Source organism: Typha latifolia, chromosome 7 (genome assembly GCF_019914945.1).
Source record: "Typha latifolia isolate L0001 chromosome 7, TyphaL0001v2, whole genome shotgun sequence".
In the NCBI taxonomy this organism is placed as follows: Eukaryota; Viridiplantae; Streptophyta; class Magnoliopsida; order Poales; family Typhaceae; genus Typha; species Typha latifolia.
In genome coordinates this window covers 256,078-279,929 of record NC_133092.1, presented here as the reverse complement: position 1 = coordinate 279,929, position 23,852 = coordinate 256,078, and the positions used below count along the sequence as shown (strand labels likewise).

At 37.2% G+C, this 23,852-nt stretch overlaps 1 protein-coding gene across 2 annotated transcripts; it reads right to left on the bottom strand.

The window, feature by feature from the left end:
* Nucleotides 1-337: 337 nt before the first annotated feature.
* LOC140792025 (protein SUBSTANDARD STARCH GRAIN 4, chloroplastic) lies at nt 338-22,231 on the bottom strand. Of its 2 annotated transcripts, none has more exons than XM_073142807.1 (24): nt 22,017-22,231; nt 19,309-21,445; nt 17,688-17,886; nt 17,503-17,562; nt 16,657-16,761; nt 16,175-16,315; nt 14,423-14,485; nt 13,748-13,975; nt 13,552-13,635; nt 11,515-11,672; nt 10,867-11,383; nt 10,315-10,485; nt 10,120-10,179; nt 9,108-9,230; nt 7,881-8,156; nt 7,505-7,570; nt 7,139-7,270; nt 5,780-6,607; nt 4,420-4,700; nt 3,245-3,477; nt 2,809-3,047; nt 2,455-2,646; nt 2,081-2,353; nt 338-957 (listed from the first exon to the last, which is right to left on the bottom strand). In XM_073142807.1, exons 2-24 carry the CDS (start codon nt 21,345-21,347, stop codon nt 811-813), a joined length of 6,615 nt encoding a protein of 2,204 aa, XP_072998908.1. In that variant the 5' UTR covers nt 21,348-21,445; nt 22,017-22,231; the 3' UTR covers nt 338-810. The 2 variants fall into 2 exon arrangements, with proteins under 2 accessions (XP_072998908.1, XP_072998910.1); XM_073142809.1 differs by lacking the exon at nt 22,017-22,231 and having other exon boundaries at nt 19,309-20,983; nt 21,108-21,246.
* Between the last annotated feature and the right edge of the window lie 1,621 nt (nt 22,232-23,852).

The following is a 23,852-nucleotide window of genomic DNA, read 5'->3' as shown; positions in this document are numbered from 1 at the left end:
AATTTAAGTTAAATTTTCTAGTGAAACATTATATTAATAAATGTTATTCATTTATGTTGGACAATTGTCATTTGTCGTGTGCTTAGGGACACTACTGTTCCTTATGCTTAACTAATTATTTTGTGAAATTGAATCATTTATGTTGGACAATGGCACAACTTATCCAAAATTAACAAAACTATTTAATTAGTTAAACATTTTATGATTTGTGTTTATTTCTGCAAAATTCGGCTTCAGCATACGATGTTTTGCAGAAGCAATAGATTCTATTAAACACATATTCGGCGTTCATGGAGTCCAAAGAAGCACCCATATTTCAATTATGTACATTAGATGGTTGAGCTTATAATTGCATCATTTCCCTTTCCCAACACATCATTCCCATGCTGTGCATTACATTGATCCTTCCAACAATGAAAAAGCCAAGCTCGTTACTCGTAGGAGGTTCAGATGCTTTTAATTACATCGGACGGAAATTCAATTTCTTCATATTACCACAGCCAAGACCAGGCCAACCAGCAAGATGTATTAAAGATTCACTGGGACGCATCAGCTCAGTCTTGCTGCCATAATCTCTTCCATCTAATCATGACTGCAACGCCTATCTTTCTATTTTGCGAAGCAATAATGAGTTACAGGATAAAGCTGCACAGTTGCGTGCTAACCTAACTTCTGGACAAAAGAAAGTTATTTCATATACACAAATAATTTACAGTTGCTGCAAAAAAAAATTCACTATAAACATATTGATTGCAACACCAAATTTATCCAAGATGATTGCCTCGGCATGCTGTCACAGGTACAAATTGCCTAGCCTTGCGAAGTGGCGGAATACTCAAAAAGAAGCCGATTAGATGGGGTTGACTGGAAAAGAACTCGGAGACGGCTAGTTAGCTGATAAATCAGAGTCCACTGCATGGCCATTTCTGAATCTTTCATCTGTCTAACAACGGAGGCCTGAAAAATCACGGGAGAGAAAATGCTAGAATAACTTCATTCCGTTGACTTCTCCACTTAGAAATTTAAATACCTCAAAATAAAGAAAATGAAGTATGATCAGTCTCCAAAAACATCTAACGTTAATAGATGCCATCTATTTGGGCTTGTCTCCTGAAAACCACCTTTTCAGTGATAGAGGTAGTGCTCTCCCTATGCCCCATATCAGCAGGAAAGATGTGTCATTAGTTAGCTTAAAGAACCTATGATCCTAAATTACTTGTGAAAGACTATTGTACACTCTTTTATCAGTCTGAGCACATTGCTCATGCTGCTACACGCACTTTGGTAGAGCAAACTAGTTGTGTTTATCCAAATGTAATCCTACTAACCTCCAGAAAATTTTGCTATCATATCTACAAGCCATAGCCACAGTCATAGCTAGTGGTGTAATTCAGCCTAGCTCTGTTCAAGCTTGATGAAATTAATTTCGAGCTTATATTTGTGATCAAGCATGAATTGGAATCATTTCACTTCGAGCTATTCGAGCTAATTTCGAACTTGAGCCTAAACGAGCCGATCAATAAACAATTTCAAGCCTTAATCAATTCAAGTTTGATTTAGTCTTGAATCAAGTTTAAAATAAAGTCCAATTCAAAAATATAAACTAATAGAAATATCCATATATTTAGAAAAGATATAATAGAATTAAAATTTAGAACTAAACTCCATCAGAGTACATAACAATCCACTTAGGCAAATCTTAGAATATAACAAAATTATAGTATAATATAAAAAATATTACTCATATTATATATATATATATATATATATATATATATATCTTATAATTATTTTGAGCCTATTTGATTGAGCCGGCTTACGATTAAGCTTGTCTTTGAAATTATTTTTGAGCTTATTTGAAGATCAAACTCAGGTCAACTCATTTTTTAGCCAAGCTTGAACGAGCCTTATTGAGCTAAGCTCTAGTTGGCTTGATTATTTTGACAGCCATAGCCATAACATACCTAACTTGCCTTTCGTTTAATTGTCATACGTGAAGATCTTTTAGTTTCGTTGAATAAAATTACCATATATCTGGGTTCTAAAGAGTTGAAGTTGTTGTGTTCGATAATTAAATTACCTGAAGGCGCTTTCCAAGCTGCACTTCAACTTCCGTAGCAAAAAATATATTATTTGCCAGGGATTTAAGTGGGTCAGCTGTGGGGTCCACAGAGAGCAAACTTGGGATCTGTGGAGCATACACCAGCCTCCATCGTGCCTGTCCAAATTCTCCTTTGCCTTCTATTCGTGGCATCAATGTTTCAAGTGTTGCAGTTGCTAGTTTCTTAAATGCAAGCTGTCCATCACCTTCCAACAAAGACTCTGCTAGTTGCGTCTCAAAAACCTTAGCAGCCTGCAGAAATAGATGTATCAACAAGAATCATCACACAACAAAAATTGAAAAAGCATCCAGAAAGGATGATATCAGTTTGAGTGTTCAATTTTACGCCTCACCTCAGTAGGCGAAAGAACACCCTGATCCACAGAGCGTGTTGACGTCACTAGCAATTTGTCCTGCCATGTACTAGCCCGACTTTGGATCCTGAATTGCCACTCAGATCCGACTAGTACTAAATCAAGGATAGGGTCTAAACCAAGATCAGGCTCAAATTTTGCTATATTTAAATGGTCTCTTTTAAGCCTAACCTGTAAACAAACAACTAAAATATGTAAGGTTTTCCAAAAATAAGTATTCAATAAACACAAACATAGAAAAACACTAAATAACCACAAACTGTAGCATGACATGTCTAAGTACCATCAAAAACACAATGAGTGTAAAACAATCGCCAGAAACAACGAGCCTACCTGAGTGGCAACTAAATTGACGTCGCCATTTTCAAATGTTAAAATCCCTTTAGGTCTTATGCATTTGGGATGAGCCATACCATCAAGCTCAAGATCACCACTAACAACAAAGTTGAGAATTAAAGGGTACACTATTCTCAATTCTGGTCCCAGCATCAGCTTCAGATTACTGAGCCGAACATCAATACCCATTATTTTGTTTGCTTGTTCCATTGCATTTTCTACCTCTGATTGTCGACCTACAAAAGGATTAACATAAGTTCCTTTGACAACCGATATTCTATTAGCAAAATGTAAGACAACGAAATTTCTCAAAATATATTAATCCATACTATTCAATAAAAGATGCACACACCAAGCACAAAGTCAAAAAGGACTTGTGAAAGCTTTACAAAAAAGTATTAAACCTTCACAGAAGTAGGTCAATACTACTTACTTTCTGACGAAGTAGATACTGATCCAAAAGAACGTGAGACATTTTTGGATGTTGCCATCCTGTTATAAGCAGCAGCAGGATAACTAGACTTATCTGAAGTCAATCTATTGGCAACAGCACCATTTCCCTTGTCATGGGGCAAATATGCTTCACCGTGGCTCAGTTGAATCATTCCAGAGATGTTTGGCTGCAAGATAGAACCCGTAACTCGCACTTGGCTGTCTACTTGTCCGCTGTCATGGAACTAAAACATGTTAAAAGCAGTTGGCATAAAAGTAATAGCAGCCATAATGTATGTAAAAGATACCACAAAAAGAGAGAACACTATTAATTTCAACAACTCTTGCCCACAACGGTACATTCCAAGGATTTCAGTGTGGCCCCATGCCTAGCCCATCATCTCATTGCAGCAACTTGCTGGCACAGAAATGACAATCATGCAACTATAAAAAGGGACTGTGAAAGAGTAAAAGGAGATAGAGGAAAAGCTACTGGCACAGAAATGATCCCAAACCCAACCAGAAAACTTCCTGAAGCTCGACATTTTTACATTTGGGATTGGCGTCAAAATTCATCTGAAACATTTCCCTGACCTAATTTTTGTGTTTACTTTTGGTTCAAGGTCGACCAGGAACCCTAGAGCATAATGGCTTTAACCCCCAACTAGAAAATTCCCTTCATCGCATTTCTATCATTCATTTCTCCCTCCCCCGTCCTGCCACCATTGGCACAAAGCTGGTGCCACAAGGTAGGATGTTTTGATAAGTGTGTCCCTGACACTTAAAATCTTTGGACAATTGAAGTTGTTAATACCAAATTTTAGAAGCAATTAAACACAATAAAAGCAAGATCCTGATATAGCAAATATAACAGATTTCTCAACAAAAAAAAAATAACAGATTGAGCTGGACTAGAATATTTTATATTAAAACATTCAGAGAAGTCTTAACACTTTCTAAGTCTTCATGCACATTAGGTTTGTGAGAAGCTAATCCAAGAACAAAAAGCAGTCATGTTGTCACCTTGGAATGAGCTTTCGCAGATGTGTGCATTCAATGGCCAAAAGGGTGTTAAATCTTTTGATAAAACTTAAACATAAAGATTAAAATTTAATAGTCAAACTCTAATATGTAGCAAATGAAAATGATGGAAAGAAAGAAAAAAAAAACATTCACCTCAAAATATTCTTGGCCCGAACTTCTAGAACTTCACATTTCAACTCAATTTTATCAGCAATAGATGACTCCGTACTTTTCAAGGGCAAGTTCCCTTTCAGTGACAACTTCCCTCTTCTACTAACCCTGCTTTCCATGGAACTGATGCATAATCTATTAGATACTACATGAACTGTGCCGCCAAAATTCGTGAGTGGCTTTCGAAGGACAGGAGAAGAAACAGATGCCCGGTGAAATGATGCAGATCCATCAACAACAGGCTGCTCAACAGTGCCTTTAACCTTTAGCACACATGCCAGTGACATATTTGAAAAAGAGTACAAATGAGTCAGCTTTATGAATATACAGGTAAAAACATAGAGAACAGTCTCTACTGAAGGAAAATAGCAAAATAAGTCGATGAATTCAGAGCTTGTAAGATTGCTCCTGAGAGTTGGTTATATATGTGTGGTTGAGCCCAGTCACCAGTGGCATTTAGAGAGGAAAAAGAACAGACCATTTAACCCAACAAGCGCTCTCTGACCAAGCTAGATTACGAACAAAATAACTCAATTCATACCAGTAATTACATCAATATTATAACAACCAAGAAGAGCATATTTATCTTATATGGATTAAACACAAACCATGAACCCAATCAAGACAAAACGAGAATAAAAAACCGGAGGACGGGAATGTGGAGGTTTCCTAAGTGGCAGTTTAGATTAGAAACATTCCATTTTCTATTCCATCAAATGCCTAACTATATTCAATGAAAGTCGATGTAGGTATAACTTTATGCTGTGCACTATACCAGTTCCGCCAACAATGGTCCATTGATTCGGCAAGGATGGCAGACCCACACCTAAATCATTTACATCGAGGTTGACATGCGTTAATAACATCTAACTCCAGACTAAGGGTGTCAAAACAAACAAATCGCTTGAGCTCAGCTCGGCTTGAGCTGACCCGAGCCTTGGGCTCGATTTGAATGTCAAGCAGAGTCGGAGACGGCTCAATAGGCTCGGCTCAAATATAATATTTATTAATATATATAATAGTTCTTGGCTCAGCTTGAATAGTTCTTGGCTCGTTTTATGCTTTGGCAGCTTAGGCTCGGTCCGATTCGACTTGAATAATAGACTTAGTTCAACCTAGCTTGAAAATAGCCTAGTTTCATGTTTGGGCTTGAATCGATCTGGCTTGGCTTGAGTTCGGCTTAAAAATAGGCTCAATTCAGGCTTCTCAGCTCGACAGGATATTCCTATTTATTATTTTGGAACCAAGTTTCCCTTTACTGATGCTTAACACATTGTAGAACAAAGTCATAAACATTATAATAATCTAAGAACATCAAAATGCAACTGTCTGATTGACCAACCTGAAGAACAATATCAGCATAGCCATGTAGCCAGTTTGCATAAGGACATAAAGCTGTTATCAACGTCATGCCTCCATCTTTAATATCTGCATTTACCCTTACCTCACCAGGATCTAGCATATCCCAATTCAGACCCTTGAGACTTTCTGCTAAGTGAAAGTCCCATCCCTCTTCAATCTTTTCTCTGGTAATCCTTTTCTCACTAAGGTCATCAAAAGAACCTCTTTCATTTTCCTTTATCCAAACAGGGATTCGTATGACTCCCTTTGGAATATCTCTATCTTCATCAATTTCCTCCGCAGAGTCAGTATCGATGTAAGCCACAGGAACACTTCCTTGAATATGTACATGACCGCTTTGTACCACGGGTTCGAAGTTGGCATTGAACAGAAATCGACTCATTGAGGTTACTGAAGCAACTATTTCAGCTCGTCCAAGATCGATACCTCCAATAGCACCATCAAGAAGCCTTATTTGGACATCACATTCGGGTTTCGCAAGACTGCCTCTTAGATCTCCTTCCATGTGCAAAATTCCCTTGATGGGTGTCAACCACTGCCGCAGAAAATGTATAGAATCTGAAGTAGACGATTCAATAATCTGAACCAATGTTGGTACTAGACCAACTGGGAAGTTGAGGACAGCAAAGTGAAGATTTGTTATTGGACCAAGCAAGGTTCCATCTGCATGGAGAGTTGCATTATCCTTCTGGATAAATAATTGCTCAAGCCGCAAACCATCATTATTACTGTATACACCAGATGCGGAGACACGTTGAGTTCTGTAAGTTCCCCACTCCCAGTCCTCTCCATGAAAGTCAAAATCTGCCTGAAAATATGAGTAATTTAGACAAGCACAGTTATTCTGCAACACAAATTCCTAATGCACTTCAACAATTTCACATAAGAGATAAATGTCATGAAGCAATTTAATGGATATAAATTAAAATAATAATACTAAGCTGATCTCTGATAACTTAACTCCAGATATTAGCTATGGCTTGTGATAAATGACTCGTGAAGTCTGCTGTGACATGAGAAACTTCATAGAGGGATACTGTCACATGTCATCTATTTATGATGAAATTTTCATTAGAATTTTATGCAGTAAACATGTTATATAGATGAAGAAAGAATACAATAATGTTCTGTATACCAAATAAATATATCAAAGAAACATGGAAAAGAAAAGCAACACACACGAAGTTAGTTAATCCAGCTCTTGAAAATAGAGTATGATACAAATTTCTACAAATGATAAAAAAAAAAGCACCCATGTTTACTTCAAACAATTAATTTACCATGTCACATTACTGATTTCCTAAATTTTATTTCTTAATTAAGGTCTCAACATATTTACCATTGTATCTCCATTGCCTCCACCACTAGCATCAAGAGAGCCATGCCAGTGACCTTTGAGTTCAGCTAATCCAGGAAGAGTAATATCCTCAAGAATATTGTCGTCTGACCAATTATAATGAGTTTGAATTGCCTGCAATGTAATAGAGGTTCAAGGAAACTTCAAGTTGAAATAATAGTAATCATCATTAAAGTAGTAAACATAATAAACATAACAAAAGCATCTCTACATGAAGGATGATAAATTTCAAGTTGACTCCTAGTAAATTGCAAAAAAAAAGGAAGCGACATTTTCTAGTTTTTTCATCAGGTAATGCCTTTTGCCTTCTGCTACCATATAAATTGACAAGGGAAACTGGGAAAGTACCTTCAGCTGATCATGAAGACTTTCAGCATAAAATCCAACAGATTGCAGAGATTGTATAAAAAGTTCCTGCAAGTACATAAATGCACTCATGACCATTGTGTGCAAACAAAATAGATTATTTAAGGAGATATAAAGAAAAACATCAACTATTTCTATAGACCTGATAGTTCTAACATGGCTATGATACTTCTAACTTGAGAATACATGCTATTCTTTGGTTGGTATTCTGAGGATAATATGATCTCTCAAAGTCTCCAGCATATTATTAGCTATGCAGCAAATCTAGTGGTACTAAACTATCTAGTAAGCCTACATACAATCTATGCCTACTTTTATATCCAGTTCACGTGCAAAGTAATAAGAAGAAAATATGCACCTTTGATCTAGAACGAACGGCAGGGTCAGTACTTCGAGAAAGAAGCCTTGCTAAGGGAAGCATTTCAGCAACTTCAGCACCAGGAACTTCTAATCTCATCCGCCACCTGCCCATTGAAGAAATTACACTACCCAGATGCCCACCCATTGCTTTTTTTATTAAATTGTCCCTCAGCTTGTTTGTTGGATATCTATCACGTGTTCCAGGCAGTACATACTCCCCTTGGAGCTCATATCGGCTGCTGGCTTGCTCAAGAACAGATTTTTCAATAGTGATCTAAGAGGTTGAGAATGAACTGTCTAAATAAGTTTATCATACAGATAAATTGTTGGGACAAGTGTAACGAAATTAAGAACAGAGCAATGGCAGTATTCAAAGAAAGAAACAAGAAAGAGGACTGGTTGCGCAATATAGTCAATTGAAAGAAAAAATATATAGCAAATGCAAATAAACATTCATCAGCAGTACAAGTAATTATTGACAGGGTAAAGACAAGCATCATAAGTGCACTAGCATACTATTGTATGTCTAGACAAATTGTCCAGTTTTAGCTGCAACAGATCATTTTTGGCAGGAAAGGATCAATTTTGGCAGCAACAGAAATGTATTATTTTCAGCCAAGGGACCATGACACGAATCATAACTCCTTTAGACTTTAGTCATCTATATGAGATTGATTTTAAATAAAAGAATAAGAGATTGAATCTAAAGACAAGGAAGTTACTCCTGACACGTTGCCTATCATGACATCATAGTTTCATACTTCACAGCGTGTTTTCACTCAATGCAAATTGAGCCCTACATTTTTTAAATCTTTTGCCAAAACAATACCTAAATTTGCATCCAATCCAACAGATCTGTTGAAAAGCATCAGTTATCATTAAACAGGATAATGTGGATTGACTTGCATGATTGACCCATAACAAGGGCTAAGAGAGACGCCGAGGCAAGTTGGTCAAACTTGCATCAAAAGGGTCTAGGACATATTTTAGTATATTGGCGCCTTCCTCAAATACTTGGATGATTTTGGTAAACCAAGCATGGTCATTGGTTTAATATGTTTTGGGTCAATCAGCTAGTGGTTGGTTAGATCTTCACGATACCTTACATGGATAAGGTACATGTAGCACTACGACAAATAACAGAATGTAGGCTCCTATATCAACTACTATTAATAAGCCAGTTCAGAACAGCAATGTTACATGGAAGATTCAGAAAGTTACTCACAACATCACCACTCCATCGAGCAGCCACATCAAGGCCTTCCCCTAGAACACCACTAAATTTGGGATGAAGCACTGACAACAACCCATGACCCCTTCTTTTTTGGAAATTGAGCTGAAGCTCTGCCTGCACACATCCAAGTAGTGAATCATTTATAAAGGTTTGTGATTCAATGGGCACAAAGTAAATACAAATGAAAAAGAACTGCAGGAAAGTTCTTGAGTTCTGGATTAGAAGTGCATGCTGGAAAAAATCTTAAGATCGGCAATTCATCACGGTTAAATGCATCATATTCGAACATAAAAGAAGTGGGCAATGGTAAAGCTCATAAGGTGATGGGTATCCAGCAAAAGCAAACACTGCCAGCAAGAGTCTAAGACAATGCACTTGAAGGTCACCTTATCAAGTTATCATCAGCGGTGGAGTGGAACAAACGGATGCAAGGACTAAATAGGAGAAAAGGGAGTTAGTTGACTCGCCATGACAAAAATTTGGAAGATTTTTGAAAATTTACCAGGACAATGAGAGTCAAATTCAATACAGTAGTAAGGAGAGTCTTTATTTACAGACCTGACATTAAATGGTGGTTGCCACAAAAAACTGTTTCTATGAAGATTTGTACCAAATGAATATGTAGATTTAAAAAGCAATTGAGTCTTTCTCTTCTGCAATTGAATGAAACTAAAGAAAATATTAGCTTTATCTAAAGCTGATAATTCTTGTGCCACCATAGAGCAACACCATGCTTGTTGCTCAAATAAGGTGCTAAATGCTAATCTGACCTATCTTTAAGTTCAAATACTCACGAATAAAGAGATGTATGCAGAATAGCCCCTGTCAATTTTTAAGTTAATCTCCAATTAAAAATTCTAATCCCAAGTTTCCTACTGCAATGTGAAGTTGAAAGACCTTACACTGTACTATATTTGTTGCCTAATTTTAACGACAGAAAATTATTCACACTATAACAGACAAAGTTGCACTGCTGTAACCATGAATCAGAACAGTGTCTTACCTTCTGAATAATTCCGCGAAGAGATGCAAGCTCCAATTCATCAAGTGGTAAATTCCGTACCTTTCCACAAAACAAAGAAAAAAGGAGGAAATGATAATGTAGAGCTAATCTAGATATGAAAAGTAATTTTATTAAGTACCTGAGAAGTCTATAATAATTCACATAAAATCTGCTGTCCTAAAAGTTGCATAATACCTCCAGATTAGTTGAATTTTCAGGATGATAAGAGATATTAGCTCGTAGTTGGCCCTTCTGAAGAAAAACAGATAGCATTCTTCTGCTTTGCATGGTCTCCTCTGTGCTAAACCATAGAGGTCCAATGACATCCATTGACAAATTTTCATCAGGTCTGCCAAAAGCATTCAACTGCCAAAATACAAAGTAAAAAGATATGTATCAAGTATGATAAGTATAAACCAGAATTACGACCCGTTTGAGCCAGGCCAAGAAAAAGAAAATTAAAAAGACAAAATAAGTGCATATATGACCAAAAAATGATGACCAGGAAAATTTATTGCAATATTGTAAAAAGTTCGCTTATTTTGCAATACTTTCATATACAATGTACAGATAAATAATTTCTCAGAAATTCAGATGCACTCTTTGACATGTTGAGAGTAAAATGATTGAATACGCCAAAAGAAGGTACTTTAAAATGTCAATAAAATCTTGAAATATAACACAATCCCCACCAGATTTTATCGTTTCATGACAGCAGTACAATTGTTTCATTGCATAATATCTTACCTTCACAGAATCATGTGATATGGAAAGAACACCAGCCAACTGTGGTGCCAACATAAGTTGGTTAAGCTTCAGTCCTGATAAAGAAATCTCCCCAACAAGTCTTGGTATGTCACAATCAAGCATCTTTTGGTCTAGCATATTCTTTAAAGAACCATAGAATTTCTCAATATCATTTTTAGATTTGAGAATTCTTCCTTGAAATTTGATCCTACCGGTTGCTTTCAAATGCAAAGGCCTTGGTGACTCGAAAGGACTAGTAGAAAACAGACTAGCAAACTCAAATCCACGCATACGTAAGTCCAAGTCAACTCCTTCAACAAGCAGAGGCACGGTTCCCCTTTTTATGCCTTTGTGTAGCCAGTAATCATCAACATAAGATGTTTGTACTTTAGTAATTAAGTCAAAAGCGATCGATGATGATGTAACCATTAAATAATCATGTGAAATAGCAATATTTCCACGCGCATCAGCAAATGAGTCTTCAGCATTTGGTGCAGCCCACTTAATATCAAATTTCCTGAATTCAGAAGTGAAGAAGTTCTGAGTCTCAGATATACTTCATTGTAAATGACAAGAAGTATAGGGAAAGGAATACCCACAAATCAATCAACTGGGTTTATAAGTATTGAGTATATCTAGTATACTTACGGTTTCAAAAGGGAACCAAATAGTCTAGTCTCTCCATTAAGCTCCCCAATTTTGAGCGGTATCAGCTGAATACCCTCAGGCATATACCGATGCAAAACTTTGTCAAGTAAAAAGCTCCCAGACAAATTAATATCCATAGCTGAATCATCAACTTCCCCCTGTATAAAAGTGAATAAATGAACAATATGTAATCAATGATCTGAAGATAGAACAAAACAAACAGGTACTTTTAAGAAAGGTTATAAAGAATCTAGACTGTTCTCCAAACCATTAGATGCCCCTTAGACACATTTTTCCTATTTTCTTCCCAGATTGGTGGTTTCAATTTCATGCAAAAACAAGAAAAGAAAATGCCTCATGCAACAGCAGGATAGATTCAAGCTCGTTTATAAAGAAACAACTTATTCTTGCAAGCATACAAAATAAGAAAGACCCTTCTAAGTCAGTATCTGACATTACCGAGTAGAAGCACCAGATTCTACCTTGACAGTGACAAGTGCTAGGCTGCTAACCACTGACCACCCCAGTCAGCTTATTCTTCCCAATTGACGAACAAATCAGCATTACAGAACCAAAAAGGAAAAGCACAAATAAAATAATGAAAGAACAAAAAGTGTGAAGATAATTGTCCTGCTTGAATTGTGTACTACAGTGATGTCTTGGGTGAATCAAATATGTGGCCATATAACAGAAAGTTTTAACTGCACAATTTAATGAGTTAACAAAGGGAGATTCTTCTGATAATTCTCCAGAGAGATGACTGTTGCTGTTAATTACAGGGTTTAAAAATTTTAGTTTTACATGTTCGTACACTGTTACATGTGTCACATGTGACATCCATTGTACTTGATTTGTTCCGCATTGAGGGATAATATCATTATTCGCCAACCAGAACCCTCAAAGTAATGATGCAATTCTTCCTGCCCCTTTTTTTCTTGCATTCCCTCATTAGCAAATGGATCCCTTAATACTCGTCAATTATGGCTATACTGTCCAAAGTAACACCTTGTAGCCTTTTCTGCCTGAATACAGTTTATCCTCATTCTTGGGTCTTCTCTTGAATCCTTCCTACTATGATCATTAATTCATTATCATAAATTGCGCTGGAATCCTAGAAATACAATCTCCTACTGTCTCAATAAGGCCAGACTGGCCTTATGCTTGACATTCTGCAAGGGCATGTTTGTTGCTGGGAAGTGAATATTTTCAGGAACTGTACTTTTCATTGGTTAGTTGCAGAAGGTGAATTTTGTGACTTCTCTGAAATCATCAGGTTTTTCTATTTTTGGCTCAATCCGCTCCCTCCAAAGGAGGAAGCTTGCACTTCCAACCTCTAGTTACCAATCACATGTAAAGCATGCAACCATTAAGTTTTTAAAAGACTTTATATCCCAACCCATATTATTTTATTTTGAGTTTTTTTCTTACATGTATACCCTTCTAATAGCTCTTATTTATATGTATACCTCTCAAAATTTAATATTTACATTAATCTCCTTTAAAACCTTTGGTTTTTGTATGGATACCTATTAAAAAATTTTGGATACCTCTCAATTAAAATTTCATCAATTTGACTGTAAAAAGATAGAAATACCCTTACTTTTATTTTACACATTTCTTTTATTTAATTGTATTTATGCCGTTTTATATTTTACATAGTAAAGATTTTTACTTGTAGTTGTCAAAAAGTAATATGAAGGGTATCCATGCAAAAGAAAAAAAAATTATAATTTATAAAGGATATATACACAAAATCACTTTACTTGCCTCACTTTTGGATAACCAAACACACTCTAAAGGAAATTAAGCTTAATTATCCATTCCCAGGTCCATTCATTTAAATTAAGTTGTATACATATCATACATTCCTCTCAATCTAATAGACAGCAAAACTATTTAATCAACCCAAAGTGGATCATACACTCTGCTGGAGAAAATGATCAAATAAACCTGTAGCTTATAAGAAAATTATAGGCAAGTGTGAAAAATCTACTAGAGGCACCACAGGATATGAATAACTAATATTTAGCACTACACCTCTGGGCAAACCCATGCATTTCCAGCCCCTCGAATTTCTCCACCATCTAAGAGGGTTGCTCTGATGCCATATAAATCAGCAACCTGACAGCAGCAACACAAAAATGAGCAAACATGAAACATATTGAATAAGGCTAAGTGCAAGAGATGATGCATATTATATATGCACATGTATAGACATGGAGGTGACGCTTACACAGTTATCAAGGTTGAAAGTGAAATTAGCTGATACATGTGAAAAAGGAATACGATCAAATGCTGCCACTGCACCAGCCTCTTTATTTCGCATTACTGCTTCAGATGCACGAGAAGGTGGCATACTAGATACTGAAAGAGATTTCCTAGATATTATTCCGCTTCCAACAAAAATAGGAGCATCTAGAGGACCTTGACAATTAAATACAGCAGTTACTGAACCAGCCAACTGCATCAACAAGATCAGTGAATCAAAACTTAATTCTCAAATATTGTATCAAGAAAAAATGTTCTATGTCAGCATGCACCATACAGAAATCACAAATGAAATAAGAAAAGGCCAGAATAGTTCCTCTATCCAGACAGGACAGAAGTTCACTTCAAATAGATAGCATGATCAGCTTCATGAACATGAAATAAGTTCAACCCATAATTAGCTACGATTTGATTATATACCAAAGTGCATAATTATAACCAGCAGTCTAGCAATGTTAATGATAGTTTCTAAATAAGAAGAAAATTTCCCAATGAGAAGAGGAACAAATTTTAGTGGCTCACAATATCCAAACAAGGAAAATAGCAATGAGCCTTGGTCAAAAATCAAAACATGCTAGCTATGGCAACTCATGGCCACTGAAGACAAATTTAATCAGAATAATAAAAGAATTACCCATACCGGAAACAACAGAGGCCTCATTCTCAAAGTCTTCATAAGTGCATTTATTTCAACACCTGGAACCTGAAAATATGTCACAAAGAAGGTTTGAGTATGGAAGAAAGGACGGCCTACACTACACAACCTTGCCGTACATATTGTTCAGCCCTCTCAAAATCCCATTTGTTTCATTAAGTGAATCTCCTCGAACTGACATGCATGTTAAAAGACAATAAGTTCAAGATAAATAATAAAAGGTGAAATTTTCAAACAAATTTGAGTGTATAACTATAACCACTTCTAGAGAGATCTATAAAGAAAAAAAAAATATTGCAACAGATGATGATTTGAAAATCCATCACCACCAACTTTTATATCAAGAATTTTGATAATTTTAGGCATAACCTCATAGATGTTGATAAATAACCAAACTAGACAATTGCTTTGTGAAAAACAGGCATGCATCCTCTTAGGTCTTAACAAGTTGACAACCTATATAGCATCAATAACCACTTATCAAATCTCTAAGGTATTACCATCCTCATGTGTATAGCGGAAAGGTCAATTTGCATGCAATTCCTATATCAGACCAATGATGTCCGTGCCAACGGCGTACCGGCACGTGGCACGAGAGGTGCCACACGGCACCCCTCCTAGCAGCTTCACCGCTTGCCGTCGACCAGTCGACGCTGACCTCATCGTCGTCGTTCGCCACCATCTCGTCACCTCCAAATGGATCGGCAACACTTAAGTTTCTATATCACCCGACCAACCCGACCCTCCACCCTTTCTTTCTCCTCAAGCTAGGGCACCCAGTCGCGTGTGATTGGCGGCTCGAGTTCGAAGGCGATGAGATGGCGGCAAAAGGCGACGAGACGGTGGCGAAAGGCGATGATGAGGTTGGCGGGGAGTGGCAACAGTTGGTTGACCGCAAACGACGAAGGGTGAAAGTGAGCCTCATCTTTTTCTCTCCCTCTCTTGCGGCAAGATCGGCAAGTACCGCGACACATGTCATGTCGGCCGGTGGTCAACACAGGCCATGCCTATGGCACGACCATCCATGTATCAGACAAAGGAAGAAACTCATGAAAGATCCTATGGGTTGAAATAGGGATATTTATCTTCTATTTACTATCAATAAATGAATTAACAAATTTGATAATTGGTAGTGTGACAATGAGGTTAACCTCAGCTTTGGACAACGAAATTTCTATTATTTAGCTTTGAGGGACTAAAGTTGACTATTGATAGCACCTTCAGGAGCTACTTGATCAGCAGCATTCAGTCCATATGTCTTATGCAGACAAAAGTTGAACAACCAAAAGATCCCACCAGCACGAGCTCATCTGACAGTAAGTAGGAAAAGGCCTTTAGCTGCTATGGGAAGCAAGTCTGATACAGATGACAGATGGTCGTTTGATTGTACTAACTACTAACTACTAACACTTCCATAAAGAATTATACAGTCATCCTAGGTTCATTATAGTCCCAAAAACTTGCAAGGCTAGTACTATACTATTAACAGGATTAAAATATTCGAACTTTTACGCAGGTTCTACAAATCAATTTACGAAAAGAGATACTGGAGAATTCACTCCATAAGACAAGATAAGTTAACCTGCAGCGCTGCACTATATTTTAATACATGCTAAGCAGTTCAAACTTGCATATAGTTGATTAGTTTCTACTAGATATGCTGGCAGATGCTTAACATTAGAAACAAGTTATGGACAAAGAAAGCATACAGGTAACTTATGGACAAAGAAAACATACTTGACACATTAGATGAAACTCTCCATCCTCTGGATTTATGCCAAAGTCACCGGAGGCTTCCAAAGGGGCATCACCAAACCAACCGCTTGTGTTGTGCAAAAATACCCTTTGACCACGAAAGCACAGGCTTGCTGTCAACTCCTGCATGCACACACATCTCAGTGACAATGTCAAGGCATTCTTAAAACAGCAAACTAAGCATCAAGATCTCTTAGCAAATTTACTAAATTAGTGCTTTCATTAAATAGAAAACTAGGGATTGCTTGACTGCATTACAAGTTTACAACATTTAAATAGTTTTCTACCAAAAAATCTCTCAATTTTAGAGTTGTTGACCACAGATATATTCAAGAAATTTAGTTCTATAATTGTCTTATTCTTTCTACATATTTTGAGGGGAAATGAACCAGTGAATTAGAAAAAAGAATATTTAGAATGAAAAGCAAGCCATATTTGAGTAAAGTAGTGAAAAATGGCCATACTGAAAAACAAGAAGGAGCATCTATAATCTGAAAAGAAAGCCCTTTCACATCAAGTTGACCATGAAGGTTGGGAAAAGTGTCCCCCTTTGACATGCAGATGTGTACCTGAAAAGTAACAAAAAAATTGAAGATCATTAGAACAACTTCCAGTTGAAATAAAATCTTCTACTTAATATATTAATAGAAATGAAGTTTCTTCGAACCAAATTAGAAATTAGTAGTCTAAAACTTTAGTGCACAATTTCAGCAACCAAGACGGTGACATTTTTCTATTATGAATCTATATACGGCATGAAGGAAGAAGCTACTCGCATTACTGTCAGTAGCTAAATATCCAGCTAAAAAAGAGAGGCACATTGAACCAAAATAATATATTCTCAAAGAACAGAATCTCAACTATGTATAAACTATCAAATCTACATTCATAAAAAGCTACAGATGTAAGTTTCCAAGGACTCGAAACCATAGATACAAATCAAGGAAGTATGAACTTCCTGTTGAAACATTAACAAATATGACCGGTTGTCATTCACTGCTCTTGCAAAAAGAAAAGGAAAAAGCAACTCAACATGCAAGGAAAAGGAGAAAGAAATTAACCAAACAGAATCATGTATAACTACCCTTAAGTCTAGAACTACTAATTCAATACATAAGAAATGTAGGTTAGACACCAGATAAAGTATCTCATATATGCTCCATAGGCTATTTATATGCAATTAGTTCCTTTACTTTGAATTCAATCAACATCCAGCTCTCTTGATAGTTTTCTTAAAGTTTATCCTAGTCAAGCTTGCATTCTTTTTAATTTGAAAGGACAGATAAGAGTATATAAGTCTAGACAACCACCTCACCAGTAGCTCTTCCCTTGTACCATGTAACTGGAATTTCTAATATCCGTTCAAATAGCTGCATTAAAACATGAAAAGCTTAGGGAACTAAAATTTCCAAATAACACAGTATGCCATTTTATAAATTTACAGGTTGGTTGCTTAAAGAATTTACTTTTTGTAGTATCTAAATAACTACCTTACCGGAGCAAACAGATTCATGACATCCAAATTGGCATGCCATTTCTGCTCAATGGTGTCAACAAAAACAGCTGCAGACAGCTGGCCTCCACCTTCGGAAGTATGATCTTCTCTCCACTCCATACAGTTCCCACTCAGCTGCACATGGACACGGGTGTAATGGTTCTGAAACTTTACATGCCCATTTACTTTAGTCATTTCTCTACAAAGAAAAATGAAACTGAGTCAAATCTAAATTGTTGACAACAATATCTAGAAATTTCTGCTGTCAGAAAGTGAAATTTCTTCTAAATTATCCTCACTGGATTCTTCTAGAAATTCTGCCTATTTACAAACCTTCCCAGTCATCACTTTTTGCCTTACTTTGCTTCCATCTTCTTCTTGACTTTCAATTACAAAATCAGTACTTACTTTCCATCTTTTCTACATTTCGTTGTCAAAGCTTGAAAAGTCAATTTTTCTGCTCTTTTCTTGTCTTATTACATCAGTGAAAATTTTCAGAGTCATCTAGTAGTCCTACATTACCCTTTACCATCTAAACCTGCACAATTCCTACATAAGGACTACTTTCAGCCATGGTTTGAAGTTTCGTTTGAAACCGAGATATTTTGCCGAAACATTTCACATTTCGGTCCTATCCAATCTGAAATTAGCATCCAACCAAAACAATCCTAACAACAATTATATAAGGTATAATTTTTTCACTCTAAGCTGGATTTTTCTTAAATCAAACTTAGTATCAACCTCACTGCTTAAATGCTATCAATTTTGTTGTCATGCACTGAAAATTAAGATAAAAAAGACTACTTATTAAAAGAAGTCTGAAACTGATACAAGAAAACTAGAACCAAAACCAACCGAGACTGACCAAAATATTTTATTTTTTAACCAAGCCGAAACTTTGAACTATGCTTTCAGCTAACCCAGATCAAAATACATAACAAGTTTATGGACAAATCTTACGCATGTCTAAATGCACTTCTCTATCTCCAGCGGGAATTTCGTCAATAACCAAGAAAATATAACAATGTTAAACAACACAATAGTTAAAAATAATATTAAATGTCTAGTAGGATTAAAATGCTTAAGAAGGCATAAATCGTTTCAGAAGATGTGGAACATTTAGTTATATTGGCATTATGATGTTCTGTCTACTACTCTTGTTGAAATAATGATGCTAAAATAATTACCTATTTTGCATCATAATATAACCATATTATGCTCGCCTTTTCTAGAATAGAGCATCTAAACCCATCTATGTTCAACTAAACAAAGGTTGGCCCAACGAGAATCGAGTATGCATTCGTAATGAAATAATGCAAACCTATACTGTTTAGTTCAGTGAATTCGATCAAGAAATGACAAAAATCTATCATTCTATAGATGGGAGAAATTGGCACACCAGACCTACTACCAGTATACTAAGGAAACTAAACCAGATTATTGGAAAGGCCCTGCAGGCTATAGAAGACAAAGTGACAAATAGCCACAAGATAATAGCCAAAACTTCTTCATAATCTGGAAAACAATAGAAGGATATGAAGCAAAATAAAAGAGAAAGATGAAGTTCTCAAAAAATAGCAGACACAAGAAAAAAGATGGAAACTAAAATCAGATTTCAGACCTGGGCTCCTGGTCACCATATCCCAACAGCATTAAAGTTCCTTCAGTGAAATAAACAGAATCCAGTGTGATCGGAAGGGTTTTCTCGATGCCTTCAGGCTGACTGTCGTTCAACCCTTCTGCAAGTTCGTCAGAAATATCTTCACGTCTTATACTCAAGTATGACTTCAGCTTTTGAATTTGACCAACCAGATGATCTGACATAAGTTCACTGATAGCAATCGGAAGTACAATAAACCCAGGTTTCAGCTCAAAGGGCCAAAAGAGCACTGACCGAGGCATCTGTGTGGATTTCTCACCCTTCCGGAGATCAAATCCTTGATGCTCAAGACCTCGACTATCTTCAAAAATGTTCTCAGAGTCCACTACAGGATCCTGGAAGTCATTGCAACTGACTCTATTATCATATCGATCCCCAATATGATGTTTCGACAACTCTTTGCTACTTGAACTATATGAATTGTGCTTAGAAGTCCCCAAAACAGTATCTTTTCCGAGCCCAAGGTTGTGATGACCTTTGTCTGGCTTCTGCCTTTCCACTGTGCTACCATTGAGAAGATTTGAATTTTTTGAGTGGTCATCCAATATTGCACTTGAAGAATGCTCACAAATCCTGGTTGGTATCTGATTTGCAGGTTCCTCTCCGTCTACAAGAATTAAATCAATAATATCTAAGGACCTAGATTGATCAAAGTTATTTTCTGATTTGAACTCAGTCCTACTAATAACTCTATCTATTTCAGACCTCCCTCCGGATCCACTATCAGTATTACCTTCAGTGAAAGAAACCTTCCCCTGCTCAGGGAATGATTGGCCAAATTTACCACTATCTAGCCCCTTAAAATATGCCAAGGCAGCAACTGCACTACGCTTAAGATTTCTCTGTCTAGAAGAAGTTCCATTTCTAGAAATGATTTTTTTAGGAGCATTCCTTTTGGTTCTTCGCCTGATAAAATATGGCTTCAGTCTAGACCAAAATTTGATCTCAGGAACCTGAACTTTGATGCCAAAGGATTTCTCAAGATCAGCATGCTTTGAACCATAGTTGGTTCTTGTATCTATGCAGTGATGATCCTTCCAGTGCATCTGTTGATCCATGAAAAAGAAAGAACCAGATTTACCAGAATCACTTGAACTATGAGCAACCTTCATATGATCAGTCGAGAACGATACAGGGTACTCTTCAGGAACAATATAACCCATCTCTGCAGCTTTCCTCGCTGTTTTTCTCCTTTCTCTAGCCCCATGAGAAGCTGATGCTTCTCTAGCAAGCCTTCTGCTTTTTGTACGATGATCTATTCCTTCTTCAGTTGAGTGGTGCTTGTGCAAACTGTTTTCAGAAGATAGAGGAATCCCCAACCAGGAAAAATCTTCCTTCTGGGCAACTAATAGACAAGGACGGGATAGAACAGCATCAATCACAATCTTCCCTCTCCGGAGACTTGCAAAAGGGCGGAGACGAAGTTTCATAACTGATACCTCTCCACAAGAAAATTCCTCCTGATGAGGCCCAATAGAACATGATTGCAAAGTTATACCCAATGGTGAAACACTTCGAACCCTACCAAAATCAAGCTCCCGTTGAAAGTATTCACTCAATATTGAACAAACTGAAGGTAAAAGGCGGGCCTCAATAAAGCTGCGGGCTTTGAACTGAGTGTACCAAATCATCATACCTGCAGCAGAAATTACAGCAACAACAATGGAGCATCTGAGTAAAAATATACCCTCGCTCCAAAGGGGAATAAAAGATCTAATCATGGATTTGGCCTTGATAAATGGCTCCTTTGTGCAGCTTACTTTGAAGCCACTCCTTGAATCAGTGTTCCTCGATGTGAGAGTATATCTTTTACCACTAAAGACTGAAGAATGTGCCCCTTGAAACAATGTATGACCATGTCCTGAAAGTAATAAATCAAATGAAGCCCGGACATCGGGTTTTCCTTTGAAATGGTGAGCAAATGCACTAGTATTTCCTCCTTTTGAAGACACTCGATGACCATATCCAAACAAGGAGCTAGTTGCCCGTTCAGCACTCATTCTGCATTCCTATATCCCCAAGAAAGTCATGTGTAGGGGACCAAGAATCAAATCTCAGTCCCCCTCTGCTTCAGAAGCACAGAGTAAAAACCAGCATTCTGTTGACATCATGAAAAAATAACACAATAAATAGAAGTGTGCCAACTTTATGTTCTATAGATAGTTTGCCCTATAACACAAACAATTTGACAAAATATATGTACTTTTCAACAAAAACAAACAAAATTTACTTTAACAGGAAGAGACACTAACGTTTCTTATTCGACAATGAGCAACAAAACAACTAAATAGTTCAAACTTCAAAGAAACAGCATCTACAAATCTCAAGCTCCTGTTTTAGGTCTTAATTTGATTTGTCACCAGAAAGTAGAATTAATATTATTGCAATAGAACCTGAGCCTGAAGCAAAATAATCTCATATATGGCCCTGTTAGAACTAATATATCAAAATAGATCATACAGTTATGATAAAAAGTCGCGAACCGCCATCATTCTTATTATTTTCTGTTCTTTTTTCACGATAAGATAAACGCATTGCACGACGGCAATCATTTCATCTACAGGTAAATCCTAAACCACCACCCTGTACGAGCGAGTCTACCTTTTGACACTAGCAATCCCTCAAGGAAAAAAGAAAAAGAAGAAGGAAATTCCAATCGGGAAACTTACAAGCGCGGAACTCGTGGTCTTCTTGAATTAATAGCGATGCCGTCCGAAGAGACGAGGTAATCCGGAAGGATTGGCCTGATGAACCGAACCTGGAAATTCTGGAGGAGAAAGAGGAAGAAGAAGAAGAAGAAGAAGAAGAAGAAGGGATTAGGGATTAGGGTTTAAATTAGAGTACAAATCTAGGGTTAGGGTCGAAGAAGGAGGTCGACTGCTCCAGCTCCTCCGCACTCTGAGGAGAAAGAGAGGAAGAGAGAGAGATTGCGAGGCAGAGAGAGAAGGCGTGAGAGAGATTACAAGCCAAATTTAAAAAATGAAAAGAAGAAGAAAAAAAAAAAGACGGAGAGGGCGAGAGGCGTGAGAAAGAGCGGAAGGCAGATTGGTGGAGCCTACTTTTGGCTCTGGGTTTAACCAAACCAATAAGTGCCACTTCCGGGCTCGCTCTACCTATTGATGGACCTTTCTTGGCATTCTATCCGCTTTGGGCTTTTGGCCTACCTACATGGCTCTTTGCATCTCTTATTTGTTCTTAAATTAGCATTCTTCGTTGGGGGCGACTGGCGAGTAGTTGTAGTTTCTTTCACTCATCTTTCACATCTCTTCGGTATGATGGCACAGCAATCTCCTATCTTACATGACCCCCTGAATCCTTCACATTGATATCTCTGATCTTCATTCACCCCTTAGTATCTCTCTCAAGTGGAAGACCTTAAACTTGGCCACAGTTGAAACTCTGATTTCATATAACTGCTACCATTCCTCGTGCAATATCGTAGGCTATTCTCTAAATCCAACTTTCTTACCCATGGTGCCAATGCCTGTTTGCTTTACGAATCAGCGGAATAACATCGTGTCTCATAAGCTCACTAGTCTAGCCATTCAAGAGTCATGTGTCAAAAGAATGGACTGACTTAAACCTCTGGGCTTAGATTGTACTTCTGTTCTTTAAATAATTTTATGTCTGCAGGCTTTGATTAAAAACATAGCATTCTTATCGTATCCCAAGATATGTAAAAACGATTAAAATCACATCAATTATCTTCTTCAAAATGGGTCGGAACCTTCCAATGATATGATTGATGAGCACCTCGCATTATATTAAAGAAAAGAGCAGATTTCATATGCCCGCCCTGTCTTATGGCCGAATTAATCTAATCAAGTCACTTAAGCCGTCTGTCTCAGATAGTGAGTACGGAATATCAGGTCTCCCTCGTCTTTGCGTACATGGAGTTAATACAGTCGATGATATATTATGCTCCTTTTGCAATCTCTTCAAACTCTGGAACTCCTGCCCCCTTCCATTCCACTAGAATAAACAAGAATTCGAAAGCGAGCGAGGTTGCTCTACACTAGGTAACACTTTTCGGCTATGAGCTTATGACTCATGGATAACTACTGCACAACCATTTCCTTCACTTTTGTCCCATACCAATAGATCATGTGTAACATGGGCAACAATCATAGCAGTTGTAGGAGACAAGACTGCAGAGGTCCGGATACAAGAAAAGAGAAAGAAGAATTGAATCCTAAGGAACAAGAAATGATACAAAGATGATCTACTCGAAACATGGAGAAAGAGTTATTCATGGCATTCGAATGAAAATGCGCAGTAACAAGATCCCCCTCCTCCCCAAGCAGATAAGGCTAACCGACATGGATAAGCCATTGTGCCATTCCATTCCATTCCATTTATTTTTTGCTTTTCTTGTCTTTGTAGCCATCGCAATTCATCACGCCAGTAACGGCTCGTCTTATCAAAGAGGGGGGAAAAAAAAAAAGAGGCTCATATGCTGACTCAACGTACTATCCTTTCTCATATCTATCCAGAATCCCCCGTTA

What these genes read in the sequence shown, in the direction of transcription:
- LOC140792025 (XM_073142807.1), bottom strand. Translation starts at nt 21,347, where the DNA reads ATGAGTGCTGAACGGGCAACTAGCTCCTTGTTTGGATATGGTCATCGA. An exon ending in AGGGAAGAGCTACTGGTGAG is followed by an intron (nt 16,762 to 17,502) that starts GTGGTTGTCTAG and finishes GTTACTTTTCAG; the next exon opens with GTACACATCTGCATGTCAAA. An exon ending in CGGGCCAAGAATATTTTGAG is followed by an intron (nt 3,478 to 4,419) that starts GTGAATGTTTTT and finishes GTTCCATGACAG; the next exon opens with CGGACAAGTAGACAGCCAAG.